General features: G+C 38.6%; 1 protein-coding gene across 7 annotated transcripts in view; it reads left to right on the forward strand.

Annotated features, from left to right (window-relative positions):
- BRIP1 (BRCA1 interacting DNA helicase 1) overlaps nt 1–16,961 on the forward strand; it is a 95,361-nt gene extending 78,400 nt beyond the window's left edge. For 2 of the 7 annotated variants that reach the window (XM_031591518.2, XM_090122598.1), the window contains exon 25: nt 15,249–16,961. In XM_031591518.2, the coding sequence (XP_031447378.2) occupies nt 15,249–15,341 (93 nt within the window). In that variant the 3' untranslated portion in view covers nt 15,342–16,961. Of the gene's footprint in view, nt 1–6,637; nt 6,858–7,085; nt 7,452–8,601; nt 8,740–10,954; nt 11,079–15,248 lie in introns of those variants that run through there. The other 5 variants (XR_016459249.1, XR_016459248.1, XR_016459246.1 and 2 more) reach the window with 5 other exon arrangements.

Here is a 16,961-nt window from a genome sequence, read left to right on the forward strand (position 1 = left end):
AATTTAATTTGCAATTGCATGTTTTGCTTAAGCAACTAGTACTTGTTGAGTCTTGACAATCAATTTCTTTGCTTTGTGGATAGAAATGTGAAGAGGAACCTTCCACCATTCCTTTATGTTTTGCTTCATCTGCTTTGGTTGGTGAACTCAATAGGGCCTAGGGGAGAGAAAGGAGTGAGAGAGGACACGGCTCTGAAATGACAGATTTGGTATTGGGATACTGTTACAGTCTGTACAGTTCTCTAATACCATGCTGCTGCTTTCATCTAGTATTTGTTGTACAGCAGTATCATAGGAATTTTGGCCCACGAGGCTTGAAATGAAGCCCAGGTCTATGCTGTCACAAGCTGCGACCTGTGCCTTTGGCCACAGTCAGGTGCTGGTTGTTTTGGATTTGCTGACACCAGCAATGTTTTGGTGTCAGCCTTGTCCAGCCCTGAGCAAGAGGAGTGGAGCTGGTACTGGGGTGTGAAATGCTCCACCTATGGAGAAGGCAAGCAGCATCCTTCAAAAGCTTGGTGCAAATAAACTTGTATTTTAATATGATTACACAGGCTCCATTCCCCTTCTCACCTCATCATTTGCAAGCTCTGAAGTTATTACCTGTTAAATATTTACTTTTAAGTTCTAAGCAAAATATAGTGTTGCCTTCATAAACGTCTTACGGCTTCTGTAATGTCACTACTGTTCTCTTTTGTTGCTTTGGAGATCAAGTAATTCAAAAAGGATGGGTGTTCATCTTCACCACAGCAAAAATAACCTCAATTTTCTACTAATTTCTATCAATATTTGTATTAAATTACTGAGATCATGCTACTTTTTTTTCCTCACAATAATTAATATAATTATTCATTATATATAATATATAATTATATATTGTGAGGGGAAAAAAGTAATATTAATATTACTTTTTAATATTAATATGCATATATAACTTACATTTTATTTGCTTTCATGATATTTTCTATACCTCTTCCAAAAAGCATTTCAGGTATCATATACAAACTATAAACATAACCTTTCAGACAAGAGTTTTCAATAAAAATCTAACAATTTTTTTTCCCAATAGAAGCTTGGGCAAGCCTATAAACCTTTTATAACTTAATGAATGTTTCACCAGATGCTGGTTCCTTAGGTAAGCAAATCCGTAGTTAGCGAGACGCAATCTTCTCTCGTGATTTAAGTTTGTTGAAATCAGATTGAGACTTTCCAGACTTGAGAGCGGTCACATTTTTCATAGCTTAACTGTAAATCATCTTTCACTTAGAAGATTTAGAGACAGACTGAGGAGCTAAATCTTTTAGTTTGCCTTCCTAACTAATAGAAGCCATTAGATGAGCCTCATTATGGTATTTCCTAAAGGATTAGATAAAACAGTTTGGTAATGTTCAAAGTAGGACAAATACCATTACAAGTATAACAGCTTTATCCTTGTAATGATCTACATGTAGAATTAGGTGTGATTACAAGACACTTGGAAATTGCTCGAATCGACAGAACTGATAATCAAAAGCTTTAGCTGTGAAATTAATGGTAACCAATAACGCTGCCAATAATAAATAAATTTCAAAAAATTGAATTAAAATACTTTTAATTCTGATACCACTGAACAACCAAAAAGCGCCATTCTGAGCGTCAGTGATTGGTGAAGTTGCATTGGTGAAGGCTGAATAAAATGGCCTTTACTTTGGATGTTTGTTTTATGATCACTGCCAGCTTTGATAATTGCAATATGGGAGATATGGGCGAAGACTGAGACCTCTCAGTACAAAACAGGGATTCAGTTGCTGTTAAGCTGAAATGCTAATGATGATAACAAGATACTGGCAACTCTGAATGTGGTCTTCTGAATTTTTTTCTGTATTTCTGCTGAGGTCTTTCCCTCCATTGTTTTTGAAGCTCTGGTATCAATGCAATGTTACTTAGGCATCGTTATTGCTTGTTTAGGCTTGAAGTTTTGTTTTTGTTTTTATTTCTCATTTAAATAGTGGAGTAGCTTTTTATTTGGACATATTTTGATCATCTGCTCTTTATAATTGATTTGTATTTGTAGCAGCATTAAATCAATTTAATTCAAGCTGTTAGTTAGAGAAATGCAAATTAAATAGAACAGTGTTTAACATAACAAAAGTTTGTGACACGGATGTAGATGTTACATTAACCCTAAGGCAGAACCAGGGATAATTCCTCTCTTTTTCCCTTCTTAGATTTTCCCTTTGGAAGGGAAGAGGAATCAAAATGACTCATGAAAACTATTTGTTCTTTTCTTTCTGATATAAAACAATAAGCCTGAAATTAAGGTGTAAAGTGTTTCACTAGCCTTGTTTAAAAATAATGCTTTGTAAAGTTAAACCCATAAGTGAGAAATATTCCACTGTGTCACATTACACTTGAATTGCTTTATCCATTTCTTGTGATACAGACAATGCAGTGCCTCAGTAGCTCTGGTGTTACCTCTACACACCAAAGTGGCATTTGTGCTTTAGCCCTGACAGTCTGATACCTGCTTTGGAAGGACATTATATTTCTATGTGTTAGGTAACAAACTAAACTAACAGAACAGGTCTTGCTATCTAGTAAATTTCTGCCTGGATACACAGTTTAAAATAAGAGAGCTGCTTTATGTGTACTGTGCAGTGAAATTTGGCTGCAATAAGCTCCAAGTGCTCTAAGTAAAGAAAGACTCTGCAACATCATGTTGTGTTCCTGTTACAAGTGCTGGAAAATAGCAACCCAAAGATAATTCTCGGTGCATGCATATGGATTTCCCTTCTGTAAAATGGTAGTGTAATTTATTTAAAGCTGCTTTTGTTTTATTTTTGATAGTATAGAGAAGCTCTTGGTATTATGAGCTTTGTCTGATTAAGTGCGCAAAATGACAAACAAGGTTGTCCTGTGCTCATCTTCTTCCTTCTTTAGGCAGATAATCACCTTTAGAAGCCTGGATCCTATTCAGCTACTCTGTCAGTCAGCAATACCAAGACCCCAGTAAGCCGCATTTATCAAACTAAACACTTGATCTGTATCGGCACATCAGCTGGTGGCGAAGTCTAAGACACAAGATGAAAGTTGCAATTAGGATTTAGGTGGACATTTTATTATCTGAGATTTGGAATAGGTTTTCTTAGCTAATCCAAACATCTTTCCACTCAGATATGTTGACAGAGCCCTTCTGTACATGTACTTACTTCAGCTTAAGTGGGAACTGCGATGGATGTTGCCAAGATTTAGTACCTCTAAAAGGAGAATACTTGTTGAGGGCAGGACACGGCGGCTGGAGCCAGCAGAGTGCCTGTGCTCTGGGCTGGGCTTCCTCCATCTGATGGTCGGAAGGCAGACAGTGCTTCTGGGGCACCATCCTCTGCCCAGCTTTTACAGAAAAATCAAAAAACCTATTCCTTAATATAAGCTAATTAGCAGCTTAATATTGCAATATATCTCAGCTGCTTTTATGTGCACGTAGGAGTCAGTGGATTCTGTTAGAGCTCTGCACATGCAATGCTCAGATGTACAAAACCTAAGAGGCAGAATGAAATGCTTGCCTTTCTCGTGCTCCCCAAAAGTGCCTCTATAGTGACAGTGCATTCTTTTTCTCACTTGCATTTGTAACTCTAACTTCAGTATTCCTCCCTTGTACATAAGAGGGGTTTGAGGCTGGTGGCATCTGCGGATTGTGCCTTTCTGTCACCCATCCACACTGCAGACAAGTCTCAAGCTTTTGAGCGTTACATGTTTTGATTTGTTATTGTCCTTGAAGATGGAGAATATTCCTCTATAGAAGGAACTCTGTAAAGATTTCACCTTCAGTTTGCTTTCTCAGCGCAGGCCACATCAGATTGTATCTTCTCCAGTGTTATTTGTGAGATTCTTCTTATTCTACTCTATCTGAAAAGGTGAAAAGAAAATATTTCATTTTCATTGTCTGCGTATATTTTTAGGCATATGGATTAGAAATTGTTTGTTATAGCCTCTGAGTTTATAAATGGTGGATAAGTGAGAGATGCTCTCACAAGCTGAGGTTATCACACTATGTAGAAGAGATTGCTCAGATTTCAGTGCGATGGTGACGTGCACTGCTAGAGTAATGCTGAAGAGCTGAAATCCTTCCCTTTTACTACGGAGTACAGATGGTGATCTGAATGTAGTTGTACAGTGCACAGTCTGAACAGCAGAGGTCCTCAAGACCCAGCTCTTCATGCTCGAGTGGAAATTTTACAGTAATTACATTCCTTATTGTATAGAAAAAAGATTTACTTGAGGATTTTGTCACAAAATTAAACAAAATGATCATCTTGTTTTCTTTAAATATTTTTAAATCTTTGTGAAATATTAACTTATGTCTTTTGTAGTGATGCAGTAACATTTTGGGAAAGCATTTGACTCCTTCATCAAGCCTTAAGAAGAAACATACAGCAGTATTTTAAAAGAGTATTTCCTGTGTCTACTTTGTCATTAAAGGGCACTACTGCTCTCTAAAAACATTTTATTTAAACAATTATCATTCGAAAGCATGCAAATATCCAAAGCTTTATTCTATCTAACTCTTCTATCCAGAAATGATCAGTTCATGTTCAGTTAACGTTGCAGCTTATTTATACTTCACTGTAGAGTTACTAATGCAATTTTTGTGCATGTGTACAGCAAGTAGAGTTTGCATGGTCTGTTGAATTTATGAGCTTGGACAGAATTTAAATATTTATCTCCTTGTATAGGTAACTTTATTACCAGAGTCTTACTCAGACCAAAGAGAAGAGCACGGACAAGAAATTATAAATATTGAGGGAACATTTTCTTCTACCTACTCTACTGGCTGAGCACCTCAACTAGCTCTGTCTGGCCTGCAATCCCTTTCAACTTTGTTGCTGTTAACTTCCCTGTAACCTGGGCAACTAAGCTCTAAGTAGAAAACTTAGTAGGAAGAATATAAGTTAAAGTAAATGCAGTTTACTTTAGAAAATTTTCCACGATTAAACACACTTCTAATGGAAGGAAATGCTGAGATTTTGGCTTAGTCGTTAAATATGCAGGAGAATCGGATTTGTCCCATAGTAGCTGCTAGCTTTGTGTCTCCAGACAGAATTATTTCTGAATTGCCTACTGTTTACCTGAGCTACTCGTATCAACTTAGTTGGTGATTCACAGATTTCTAGAAGGGGGGAAAAAACCCCAACATTACAAGTTAGTTCACCACTGTCTTTAACGTGTCGTGTTTTCTGGACAATCTCATGATAGTGCCCTTTGGTAAAAGCTCTCTGAGTGATGGATTAAGATCTGTCTTGGATTTTACATGGATTAAGCTTTAAATTAACATAAAAGAATAACAATGTGAATCAATTTGATCAAAGAAAAAGTGTCACTAATTATTTAAACAGGACACTTACTACAGAGCTTTAAAGGCAAAGAAGCGGATTTCCCTTGCATGTGGATCAAATCAGAAGTATCCCATAATTGACTCTTTACAAGACCTTGCTGCAGCGTAATGGACTAGATATTAAAGCCTTAAGTATTTAAAGCTAGTTTCCGTCTTTCTCTAAATGGAGGTCTACCACTAAGAGCTATTTTACAAGTCTGACACATTAGCTACATCACTCTGAAATACACTGGGCTCTGGCTGCTCTGGTCCGGAATTTCAAGAGCTTTCAATAGTTAAATGGTGTGAAACGGGTAGCATTGAACCTGTGAGAAGGAATGAGCATCCTAAAAATAAATTCCAGATGGGGATGTCTGTTGGAAAGGAGTGGAGATAGTGGATGTTACTTTTTGTAAGCATTTAAGCAGTTCTGTCTTTGCCACCTATTTTTAATTTTGTTGGTGCCTCTTGTGAAAACTCACTCCCTGGTAGCGAAAATTCTAGGGAATGTCAGCCATTTTTCTTTCTGGGCCCTGAAGATAGAGTCCTTTGCATTTGTTTATTTCTAAACTGTCTTGGTTGAGTTCTGTACTGTCCGTATATGAAGACGTGATGTCTTTTACCATCTAGGGAGCACACGCCCATTTTCTTTTGGGGAACATGCATTAAAGTTATTCTGAACAAAAGTCCTGCCACCCTTTAGTTTAGTCCTCCTTTGCATGAGCAGTACTACATGGTTTATACTGTCAAAATATTAGAGATGTTATCTCTGAGCAACTAAAGATAATACAGTTTGTCCAAGTTCTTGTAAGCAATCACAAAAAAGAGATCATAGGTACTCCCATTAAAAAGTTTGAGTCTATGCATTTTAAGTATTATTAAATGTAAATCTGTGTGTTACATTAGGTCAGATTTCTGTTGATATAACCTTTTATTTGTTATGATCTATATTTATATTGTTGTGCTTTGCACTGGGCACAATGAATATCTTCCATTATCTTAGTTTTCCATTAATCTGTGCTCCAATAGTCTCTCCTGTGGCGTGTCCCAGTCTTTATCTCAAGCTTTGGCATTTGGACAGCCCTGTACATGTAGTTCAGTAGCAGTATAAGAAGGTTGTGTGCTGTATTTCTTGATCCTTTTCTTTTTGTATGGAAATAACTCATATAAATATTCCCTTACTACAGTGGTTTACATTATATATACTTAAGGGATAGTATTACTTGGAAAGCATAATAGTTCTTAATAAGAGCCAAAATTTACTTTTAGACAATTTCTGTCTTCTAGTGGGAGGTAGAAATCAAATCATCCTGAAATCAACTGAAGTTCAGTCTGGGAACAGTGGAACCTCGTGAAGAAAGAAATTTTGTCCCATAGGTACAACTTAAAATTCCATAAGATATAGAAAATTTGAATATCTTATCTTCAGTTTGTAACATCTGTGACTTCAAACCATACCGAATGAATTATATTTTTTACATTTCCTCAAAATAACACTGTAAATATTAAAGCCACAAATTATACTTTGAAATGAGACTGGATGTTGACTATGATTATTCTGAAAGTTGGACTATTTCATACACAAAGATCAAAGTATGCTCCTAACTGTTTCAAAGGAGAAATACTTCTTAAAAGTCACTCAAAAACTTTGGCTTATGGATTTAACTGTTCTTTTCTGTGTAGGTGAAGACAGAGAGCCAAGTTTTCAAGTATTTATTTTAACAATTATTCCTAGGCTTGTCATCTTCTCAGAGGAAAGGACCTCCCATATTCTGGTTAAGCCATGTGTTCGTCGTGGGAATGCTGGGCTTTCTTCATTCAGCTGCAGTCAAGGTTTGGGCAGCTCATAACAAGTAGCTTAACAAAACCTCATTTTTTGTATTTGGCAGGATGACGTTGTCTGCCCAGCAAGGGTTAGAGTAATATTTTCAGCAAACACTGGTTCTGCAAAACGATCTCAGTTTAGCACATTCCAACCACACACATGACCAGACGTACCAGCTGACCACATCCCCTCCAGCCCTGGCAGTGCAGGGCAGAACCCATCTTCTCACAGTCTAGACAGGGCTAAAGAAGCAGATTTGTCTTCGAGTGATTTTAGGATTTCTGCTATTCCCTCCAGACTGACTACATACGATAGATTTATGCTGGAACTGTTCTCTGCATCAGTACAATGCCCACGCACATGGGTCTTGTGCAGTGGTGTAGGGTGGTCATTCTGGGGAACCCCCAAAATTCTCACTGTAGATGGGGAGAGGCAGCAGTTCTGCAAGAGCAGTAACCCTCTGCTTTGGGTTGCATTCATGCTCGTGGCTTGCAGTTTTTTTCCCTGCTGATCCAAAGCAGAGTTCCTGTGGCAAATATTTTTTTCCAATGACCTTCCAACTTTCCACATCCTGCTCCCATACCATTGTGGAAATATTCTAGCTCTTCTTCTGCTCCGGCTGGTAGAGGTCTACTGAACTTTTAAGGTGTTTACGTCTCATTGCTAAAAGCTGTGTGCCTTTCTTCAAATCTAATAGTTAATACTTTTTAAGAAAAACTTGTTGACTTAAGTCATGTCAGAAGGAGACACTTAAAGCCTCAAGGTTCCTGTGCATCATTGTACCAATAAAAGGGCCTCTTAGTTTCTATTTCTTCCAAAGAAAGTAAAACCGAGAAAACCTTTAAATTCTTTCAGTTGTGAGAGTTCTGCCTGAAGTACTTTTCCCAGGTTATCTTTGTTTTATACCAAAACCAAATATTTTAATCAAATTTCCATTGATTTTCTTACTCAGAAAAGCAGAGAAGAGCTAATAAAAGGAGGAAGGCTTGTCCAAAGGAAGCACTGTGTATGATGTGGATTTGCAGAGCAGGTTCAGGAAGCAACAAGGGCTGCTGGCCATATCTTCTTTGTCCTCAATTGCAAGGCACAGTTGGGCATGTACCCACACTGAGGCTCCCTTCCCATGGCCTCTAAATAAAGGTGTTAAACTAACATAAACATTAATTTGCATTAAATAGAAAAATAACCTGAGTAACCAGTACGAAACATATGAGACTAATAAAGAAAATTCTGATCTTCACTGCAAGAAAAATAAACTGTCGTGCCAAAGGCTCTTTCCCCACACATTGATATTTTTCCTTCAGCTTGCAAAGTTGCATCAGAGCTGATTTTTTATTGCAAAAATGAATGTTAACATTTAACTGTGTATGTATATACTTGGAGCATCCAAAAAGGTTACTGAAGTAAAGAGCCCAAAATATGATAGGTACCGCTGGTTCAGAAGAGATCTGAAGGCAGGAGTCAGGACCTTGTCGTGCTGCTGGATGACAGAAGTTTGCCTGAAGGTAACCTCCATTACCAGATCATTGAAAATATAGCAGTGCCTTATCTATCTATCTACCTACCCACAAAAAACAAGCCACTAAAATAATAAACTTGAAAGGTATGTAGAGTAGTTGTGTAAATATGCAGACTTGAAAGGTAGACTAAGTAGACTTAATAGATCAGCAGCAGTAGAGCTCTGTACCACATTTTAAAACAGTATCTTAAAACAAACCTGGTGCGTGATGTGTATCTTTCTGAATGATCTTTTAATTCAGATTGAAGCCAGTGTTTCTCATATCGGATATAATTCCAGAGATAAACACTAGAGCACATAACCACCGAGGTATTTCTTCTTTGTCATAGGTTGCAAGCATTCAGCTAACTACCAATTCGTCCAGCATGAAAAACACAAGTTTTTAAGTGATGCCTCACTTTCTTCTGAATCTGCAGCCCTTTAAAAACTCTAATTGCATAATTATTGATGTGTCCAGATGTACCCATAAGACTTGTTTATCTTCTGTCTTGCTAGCAGCTTCCATCCGATTCTTGACTTGTATGCAATTCTGTGTTTTGATCAATAGTGTTCCAGTCCCGTCTTAAATCATTATACAGAATTTTGTTTTTACAGGAAGTTCTGTGGAGTACCACAGAAGTTTCCAAATTTGACGAGCAAGCGGCTTATGATTGGAAACAAAACAATGCTCTTGTTTAAAGCTTTGATTTCTAGGCCTTCCATAAACGCCCTTAGAATCTACCAAACTAAGCTAATGTAAATTTATGAATAATATCCTCAAGATACAAGTAAAATTTACTTGTGTCTTTAAGCTGTTAGTTTCCTTCAAAGACTCCAGCCAGTTAGTATGCCCCAGGCTCTGCTTCCCTCCATCCAGCATACCCCTTAGAACATTAAATTAATTGTGTTAAATTTCCTAGGGGCGTTAATGGAAGATGTTGGAAGTAATGGTATGAATCTTGGTTCATAGGCACAAATGTTTTATTTCATCTTCAGACAGATTCTTTTAGAGTAATATGTAATTTGGTTTTCATTTCCTCTCAATCTTTATTTAAAAGAAACAGTTTTCTGCATTATTATTTGCTGCTGCAGTTAATCTATGCATTAAGAGTAGGAAAACTTTTCTGACACAGAGCTTGCATGCTACTTGAAAAGTTTAATCCATCATTGTTTCTTTGTCAGCTGTTTAGATTTCATTAACTTTGAGTCGCAATTTTTTCTCTCAAATTTGTGTATGAAGTATGAAATAAGTTCAATATGTACATGAGTTTGTGGGTGTGTGTCTCAAACTCTGTTCTGACAGTCAGAGGTTGACTCATTTTTTTTTCTTGGTTTTCCCAAAGACTATTTCTGCAAATCAAGAAGTGTGGGATGGAAAAGGTATCCATAATCCCCCTACTTAAATTTGGAAATCTCAGGTTTAGTGTATGCAATACAGACAGATCAGATGCAGAGCTGCCATGTGCAGTCTGGGTAGCAATTTTAACCAGTCTTGTGTTAGACTGTATTTATTTGTGTGATGTTTCAACTGGTGGATTATCCTCGATATTACTTGAGGTGGCTCTTTCTCCCATTGTGCATAGGTTGGTTCATAGCCTATATATCATAGCCTATATAGAATATCAACGAGCATCCCAAGATGGTTTCTGCCTGTCAGTTCCAAGCAGAAAGCAATGCCGTTGTGCTCAGCCTTCTTCCCAGCCACAGTAATTTGTCACCAGGTGACAAGTGCCACTCCAAAGGAACGATGTCAGAGGAAACCTCCCGTCCCTTGGCTGATGAAAGCCGCTCTCTGCAGCCAGGTCAGTGCCATGAGCTCCAGAATGCAGCAGATGTCAGTACTTCTCGAATCCCAGCTGTTGCTTTTCACTGTAATCACCCAGAAGAGGGTACTGAAAGGCTCCAGAATGAATGCAGCTCAGCCCATTGGCCCCAGAACCATGTGGCTGGAACACAATGAGATAAAGGAGGAATCCCACCATCAAACTGGACTTGCTAAGGCAGAACAGCTGACAAGGGAGTACCAAAGCTGTCAAATACTTACTTGCCACAACCAGTATATTTCTGCTCTTAATATTAAAAGTGTGTCAGAATTTCCATTATAAAGCACTTATTTTGTGGGTTTATAGCTTTGCCATAAAAATACACCTTGGGTTGAGTCTTGGCATACAGCCATTTGGCGGCTTCTAACACCATATTAATTCAGAACATCCAGACAACGTTTTTAAACACCAGTATCTGAAACATTGGTGCTTCTCTTTTCTTTTTTCCCCTTCCCAAGTACCTTGTTTTATGCAGGACTTGCAGAAATCAAAGATGGGTGAATACATTTACAACAGGAATCTGAAATGTCTGGAAGTCCTCTTCAGAAGTGAGGGCCGTCTACAGAATTCTCTGGCCAGATGGTAAGGCTGCATAGAAACCTCCAAAAATGAATTGACAAGATCCCTGTCTTGTCCAACAAACTGGTTGCCATCACTGGAAATTTTAGTGGAAGAATTTTGGTTAGCCTGGAGCTAGCTGCCCAGTACTTACGAAGATATAAGCTAAAATATCAATTTTGTAATGAAATCAAAGAATTTTAGGTCACCTTTGAAACCCACAGCTTAACAAAAAGATTGAGAGCTGATGATCTCCGTGAGATAGGAAATCAGGAGGAAAATATACTTGCAATTTGAAATTTACCAATAAATCAGCTCAAAAAATAGAACACCTACTTTCAAGCTGTGGACTTCGTAAGAAGCACATATGGTCTATTCAACTCCCAGCCCCAGTGAATGACTGGAAAGATGGACAGAAACTGGGATTCCTTGCAGCCAAATCCTGTAACTCAAGTACTCTTTATAAAATGAACGATGAAAAGGGGCGATCCTAATCTGATCCCTGGCCTTACTGTACAATTAGGAAAAGTGATAATCTTGGTTTGTAAAACAAGGAAAATTGGCAGCTGTGGAAAAATTAAAGGAAGTAGTTCAGTTAAATATTAGACTTATGAAAAAATTGGCCATAAAAGCTGTTCTGAGGCTGGCCAGGACAGAGCCTCAGAAATGTCTAGGGAAGGTTCTTCAATCAGTTCAGGAAATGTGAAGACATGAAGCTGAAAGTGCTGAGCTCCAAAGGAATGAGGATAAAGCTCATAGCTTTTCTCTAGATTTGGTCAGTTTACTTTTTGAATATATATGAGGAACTGTGAAATGGAATGGAATAAAGTACCCTTTCTCAAACTGAAGTTATTGGACTAGGCAGACTGAAAAAGGATAAATTGGTTGCAAGCAGAGACAGTGACTGCTGGGAGACATGACACATCCCAAAATTGGTAAAATTGGTTTTGAAAATTAGAGCTCTACTTCAGAGCAAGAAATGTGGCTAAAACGATGGATAAGCTAAGGAAGGACTTGGATTTCATTATGCTTAGTAACAGAGTTTTAAATCTGCTGGAAATGCTGTCTTACAAATTAAATCTCCAGAAATTTTCTTTAATTACGTGGCCCAGGTAAAGCGCAGTGTCTGCAGACTGCACAGATTTTCCTGGTACAGCAGTTTCTTGTGGCAGAGCAATGGAAATCTCATTTTAGGGGCCTTTGCAGAAGTGTTAGCTGCTCATGCCCTTGCAAGTCTGAGGAAGAGCTTAATCATCTCCCATGCTAATACACTGAAATGCTGAACTGACTGCAAGTTACACTGGTCCATGCCGGACCCCCCTGCTCTGCTGGGACTGCTGAGACTGGATCACTGCTGCCATTAGTGCTGCTGTTAGCAGGGATAAAGGCATGACTGTGCCACGGTCAAGGCTTTGGCATACTTTTTAGATTCCCTGAAAGTTTTTTCCAGCTAAAAATCAGTTCTCTGGATCCAATAAATACACAGCCTGCACACAGTGGTCTACCACAGATTGATGCTGAGGGAAAGCAGCCCATTACCCCGCACCTTGCTGTTCAGCGAAAGCAAAGCGGTAAGAAGTGCTACTGGGCATCAAGGAAATGAATGGGGATGGGATAAGTGAGCTTTCAACAATTTTTGGACCTCACTTGAGTTCTGATTAAAGTCAAATGGTGGCCTGACCAGAGCTTGCAAAGCCAATAACAGCAACAGGGGAGGGAGCAGCCTCCAGAGCAGGACCGGATCTACTGCAGTTTGAAAAGATGTGTTTTGGCTCCACACCTGTGAGCCATAGAAGATGGGGAGCAGGTATTGTGCAGCATGCCTGTTCTGCATTATCTCTAGATGATATCTCAGTATGAAGGAAAACACTCAGACAGGACCTGATGTAGTGGCAAATGGTCTGTAATGTGCTGAAAGTCATCAACCTGAAATCAAACCCAAAGGCAAGTGAATCATTGCAGGCAGAAGTAACTCATTATGAGTCCGCAGTCAGCCGGGGAATGGTTTGCACAGACAAAAAGCAAATGGAGGCAGGACAGCCCCAACCAGCTCCCCAGACAGTGGCAGCCAGGTAAAGGCTTGGGGTTTTCTTACAGATTACTGCTATTTCAGACAGCTTATTTGTGGCTTTATTAACGCTGTAAAACCACTGCATGCATTTGGTGAGAAGGAAACCATTTCACTGGCCATGATGGTGTGATTTAACATCTTCAGTCTTTGAAAAAAGCCATGTTCCTGCTTCCACTCCTGCCTCCCACATTTCAGACACCTTCCAGGCTGGACACAGATGCTGTGATGGGGGCAGCACTGACAGAGCAAATCAAAGGACTTGAGAGGATAGTGGCTTATTACAACAAAACGTTTACGTTCTCAGGAGAGAAATTAATATTCCACTCAAAGAACATCTGATAGTGGTTAAACCTGTAGAACATTTTCACTGCCGTCTCTTTGAAAAAGGTTATACTTCTTGGACAGAGCCTGGCAGGCAACAGGGATCCAACAGACACTGCCCTGATGGATGTCTGTCTTCTCTGGGACAGACGTTGGGCTGGGAGCAAAGGTGCCCTCCCCTCCTATGGGACAGAGTTGTGGGTATTTTAATAGATAAGCATAAGTAGATATTAGAAAATTAGTAGATAAAGCCTTATTGTTCATGACTTCCTCCTAAAGGAAGTTTGCTGAATGTTTTGGGCTTAATTTGTTAGTGTTCAATAAGGAATTTTGACATTAAATTCTCCTTTTTTCTGGTTGTAGAGAAGCAAAGAAGATCTGTGCCTTAGTAAAGCATAGATATTGACTGACACATATGTCTTTTTATGTCTAACTATCTGTAAAATATTGTGATGGTTTCTTGGGTCTCTGTGTGTGAACTAAGTAATAGACTGATCATTTCCTTGCTACACAGATCAAAATTTGAAAGTTTTTTTTGTGCTATTGCAAACGGGTTCAATTTTTATTGTATCTAAAGCAAAACTTTCCAAAGCATGTCGTGTTTTTCATACTTGGACCATCATAGAGCTGTCACATTGTGTTTCACTCAGTTCCTTGACGTGCAGCAATAGAGCGTGATAGCAGAGATCTGGAAGGAGAGGCAAATAAGGTCATAGTTTTGAGAGCATTTCTTTTAAAAACAGCTATCTGAAGTGTTGGACATCATAGGGAGCTGAGAACCGAGAGGACAAAAGCAAAAAAAGTACTTCTGAATAATCTTATTTTAATGTGGTTGTTTCATTGCAAAGCTATTTAAAGCTTTCTTCACACAGCAGGAGGAATCACATACTGGAAAATCTGTTCTCTAAAGATTTTCATCACTTTGTTAAACCTCAGCTGAATGAGCTTGAGTCTAAATCAGTAGCACTGCAAAGTTACTATGGGTTGTCCAACAACACTGACCAGTATCAGCAGAGGAAACATTTAATGACACATGAAGCAGTTTTGTTCCATGTGCAAGCAGTTGATATACGCTTTGTATACAGCGTAAGTGCCAAGTCCCTTTTAAAACCAAGAGTGGGAAGGACAAAAAAACTGATGGGACATGGGAAGGCCTCCTGCAAAAGCAAGGCTCTGCCGTTATACAGTAGGCTCAGCTGTTATTTGTGCCAGTGTTGGGGTCTCCGGTCTGGCTGTGCTTGGATGTGCTTGGATTCTGCTTCCAGAAAGCAATCAGTGCTTTAAGAATTGACCTGGTGGGGGCTGTAGGGCTTCAGATTTGTGTGCCTCCACCTCCATTCTCATTTCAGCTTTATTGTGCTTGCTTAGCTCTCCAGTGTGACGGCGCTCTTGATGGGCTCAGTGCTGGGCACTGTGGTGTGTGCCATGCTGGATGTCAGGTATGGGTGATTTCTTCTGGATCCCTGTAAACTCTGCTCATCTTTGCAGAGCAGGGACTTAAACAGCCACTGCTCCATTCCAGCAAAGTGCTGAGCTCCCTTGAAGCAAACCACCTTGCAGAATGAGGCCGAAGACCATGATTGAGGAAGAGGTGTGAGGAGAGCTTTATTAGTATGGCACATATTTAAACCATAGGAAAGCCCACAAATGTTACTCATTTTAAGTGTATTTCGCACTTTTTGACTATTTGAAATAACCACATTTGTAAAAACTTATTTTAATGAATAGAGCTCTTTATGTACAAAGGCAAACCTTTTTTTCCCCTTAGGTACAGTACTCTTAAAATACTATTTCTTTTGTAGGTTTGGCTGCTCCCGTCGTCTGTTCGTTATTGCTTACTGCTACAGAACCCTCAAAAACGGAAAACAGGCAATTCAGATTATACTTTATCTTAAAAGATGTTGCTGATCTCTACCACAGATTCATCAGGACTAATGAGACAGATAAGTAAAGGATTTTGTTATTACATGCTAACTCCATAAAGATACTCTGGGGTAAGTGGAGAGGTGGTACAATCTTTGCTGTGAGTGGTGGGAAAGAGCTACCTGGTTACAAATTCTGGCCCCACTGAAGTCAGTAGGGGTTCTGCCATTTGCCCTCAACAAAGCAAAGGGTTTCGCCATGTGTTTAACAGGAATATTTTGCTGGAACTGTTGTCAGCATGTTAGTAAATATACCATTTTAAAATTTACCTTCTTTTTCACATTTGAGTGTTTGTTCACCTCACATATGCGTGATGGTAATTTGATACAAAAAATTCTCTTCAGTTTCATTTTATTTCAGGTAGGTTTTGAATCGGTTCATTTTTTACTTCTTGTGCTTTTAGAGACCCCACGTGGCAATGTCTGGGCTAAAAACACATAGGGGAATGTTCACATATTTTGTATTGCTGGGATTTAAACTGAATTAAAGAAAAACAGAAATGAAAACATTTGCATTTGTTTATATAATTTAAAAAAAATCACATAAAGCTGGGCCCAAGCTAGCTGACAGTATCTCTGTAATGAACACAAACCTTTACCTTTTTGCAAGCACACCGTAATTGGAGAGGTGCACATATCATATCTACCATATCAATGACATTTTAGAGTATGTAAAAAAAAAAAAAAAAAAAACTCTATTTGTCTTAGGAAATATCGAAAACTTTTATAGGGAATTTGGAAAATATTTTTTGGCCAGCATGAAAGGTGAAATCTTGCAGCACAAAGTACAGACATGGGCACAGAGACTGAACAGACGGGCTGCTGTAAAACAACCATTTAATAAGGCATTAAAATGCCATCGACTTGGACACATAAAAAAAAAAAGCTATGAAAACAAATGCCTTTCAAATAATTAGGATCTTATGCTTGAGACCAGTGTTGATCTCTATGCAGAGATTTTCCTGCTGAAATCAGACCAGCCTAAGTCTGATCGTCTAAGGAAGGAATTAGCAGCGTATAAATCGGCTGCTGCTCGAGATTTTTCTGTTTCTGCCATACATAACCATTCATTTAAATGGCCACTTCAGACTTTCTATCTCCTTCTTTCTGTTTCCTAGAGTAGTTTGAAACACATTTGACTTAGTACGCCAGAATAATTTTTTAATTGAATCTTGAATTTTTATCATGAGTATGTGAAAGGGTTGAATTACCAGCTCCTGCCCACACTGCATAAGTGAATCTGAGCCAAATGCAGCCAGAAATAGCAACAGAACCCAGTTCTGTTCTCCAAAACATAGTGTGACTTTGCTTTCACTTGAAGTAAGGAACCTGGTGTTTATAATGCATCAAAACGATATAAATCTATCCTTCAATTCAAGAACAATTTTATCACCTATAATGTACGCAGATACAAAAACAAGAAGTAGAGGTGACCATTCATGCCTGTGTATTTACTCCTGGATCACTGCTGTCATGGTAGTCCTTGTCTGGATACCTCACAAAAGATGCTCTAGTTACAAACAGCATGTTTAAAACAACAGCATCCGTGATAATGTAGTTAACATTATTAAAAAAAAAAAAAAAAAAGTAAAA

Source organism: Phasianus colchicus, chromosome 21, assembly GCF_987193195.1.
Source record: "Phasianus colchicus chromosome 21, bPhaCol1.hap1.1, whole genome shotgun sequence".
In the NCBI taxonomy this organism is placed as follows: Eukaryota; Metazoa; Chordata; class Aves; order Galliformes; family Phasianidae; genus Phasianus; species Phasianus colchicus.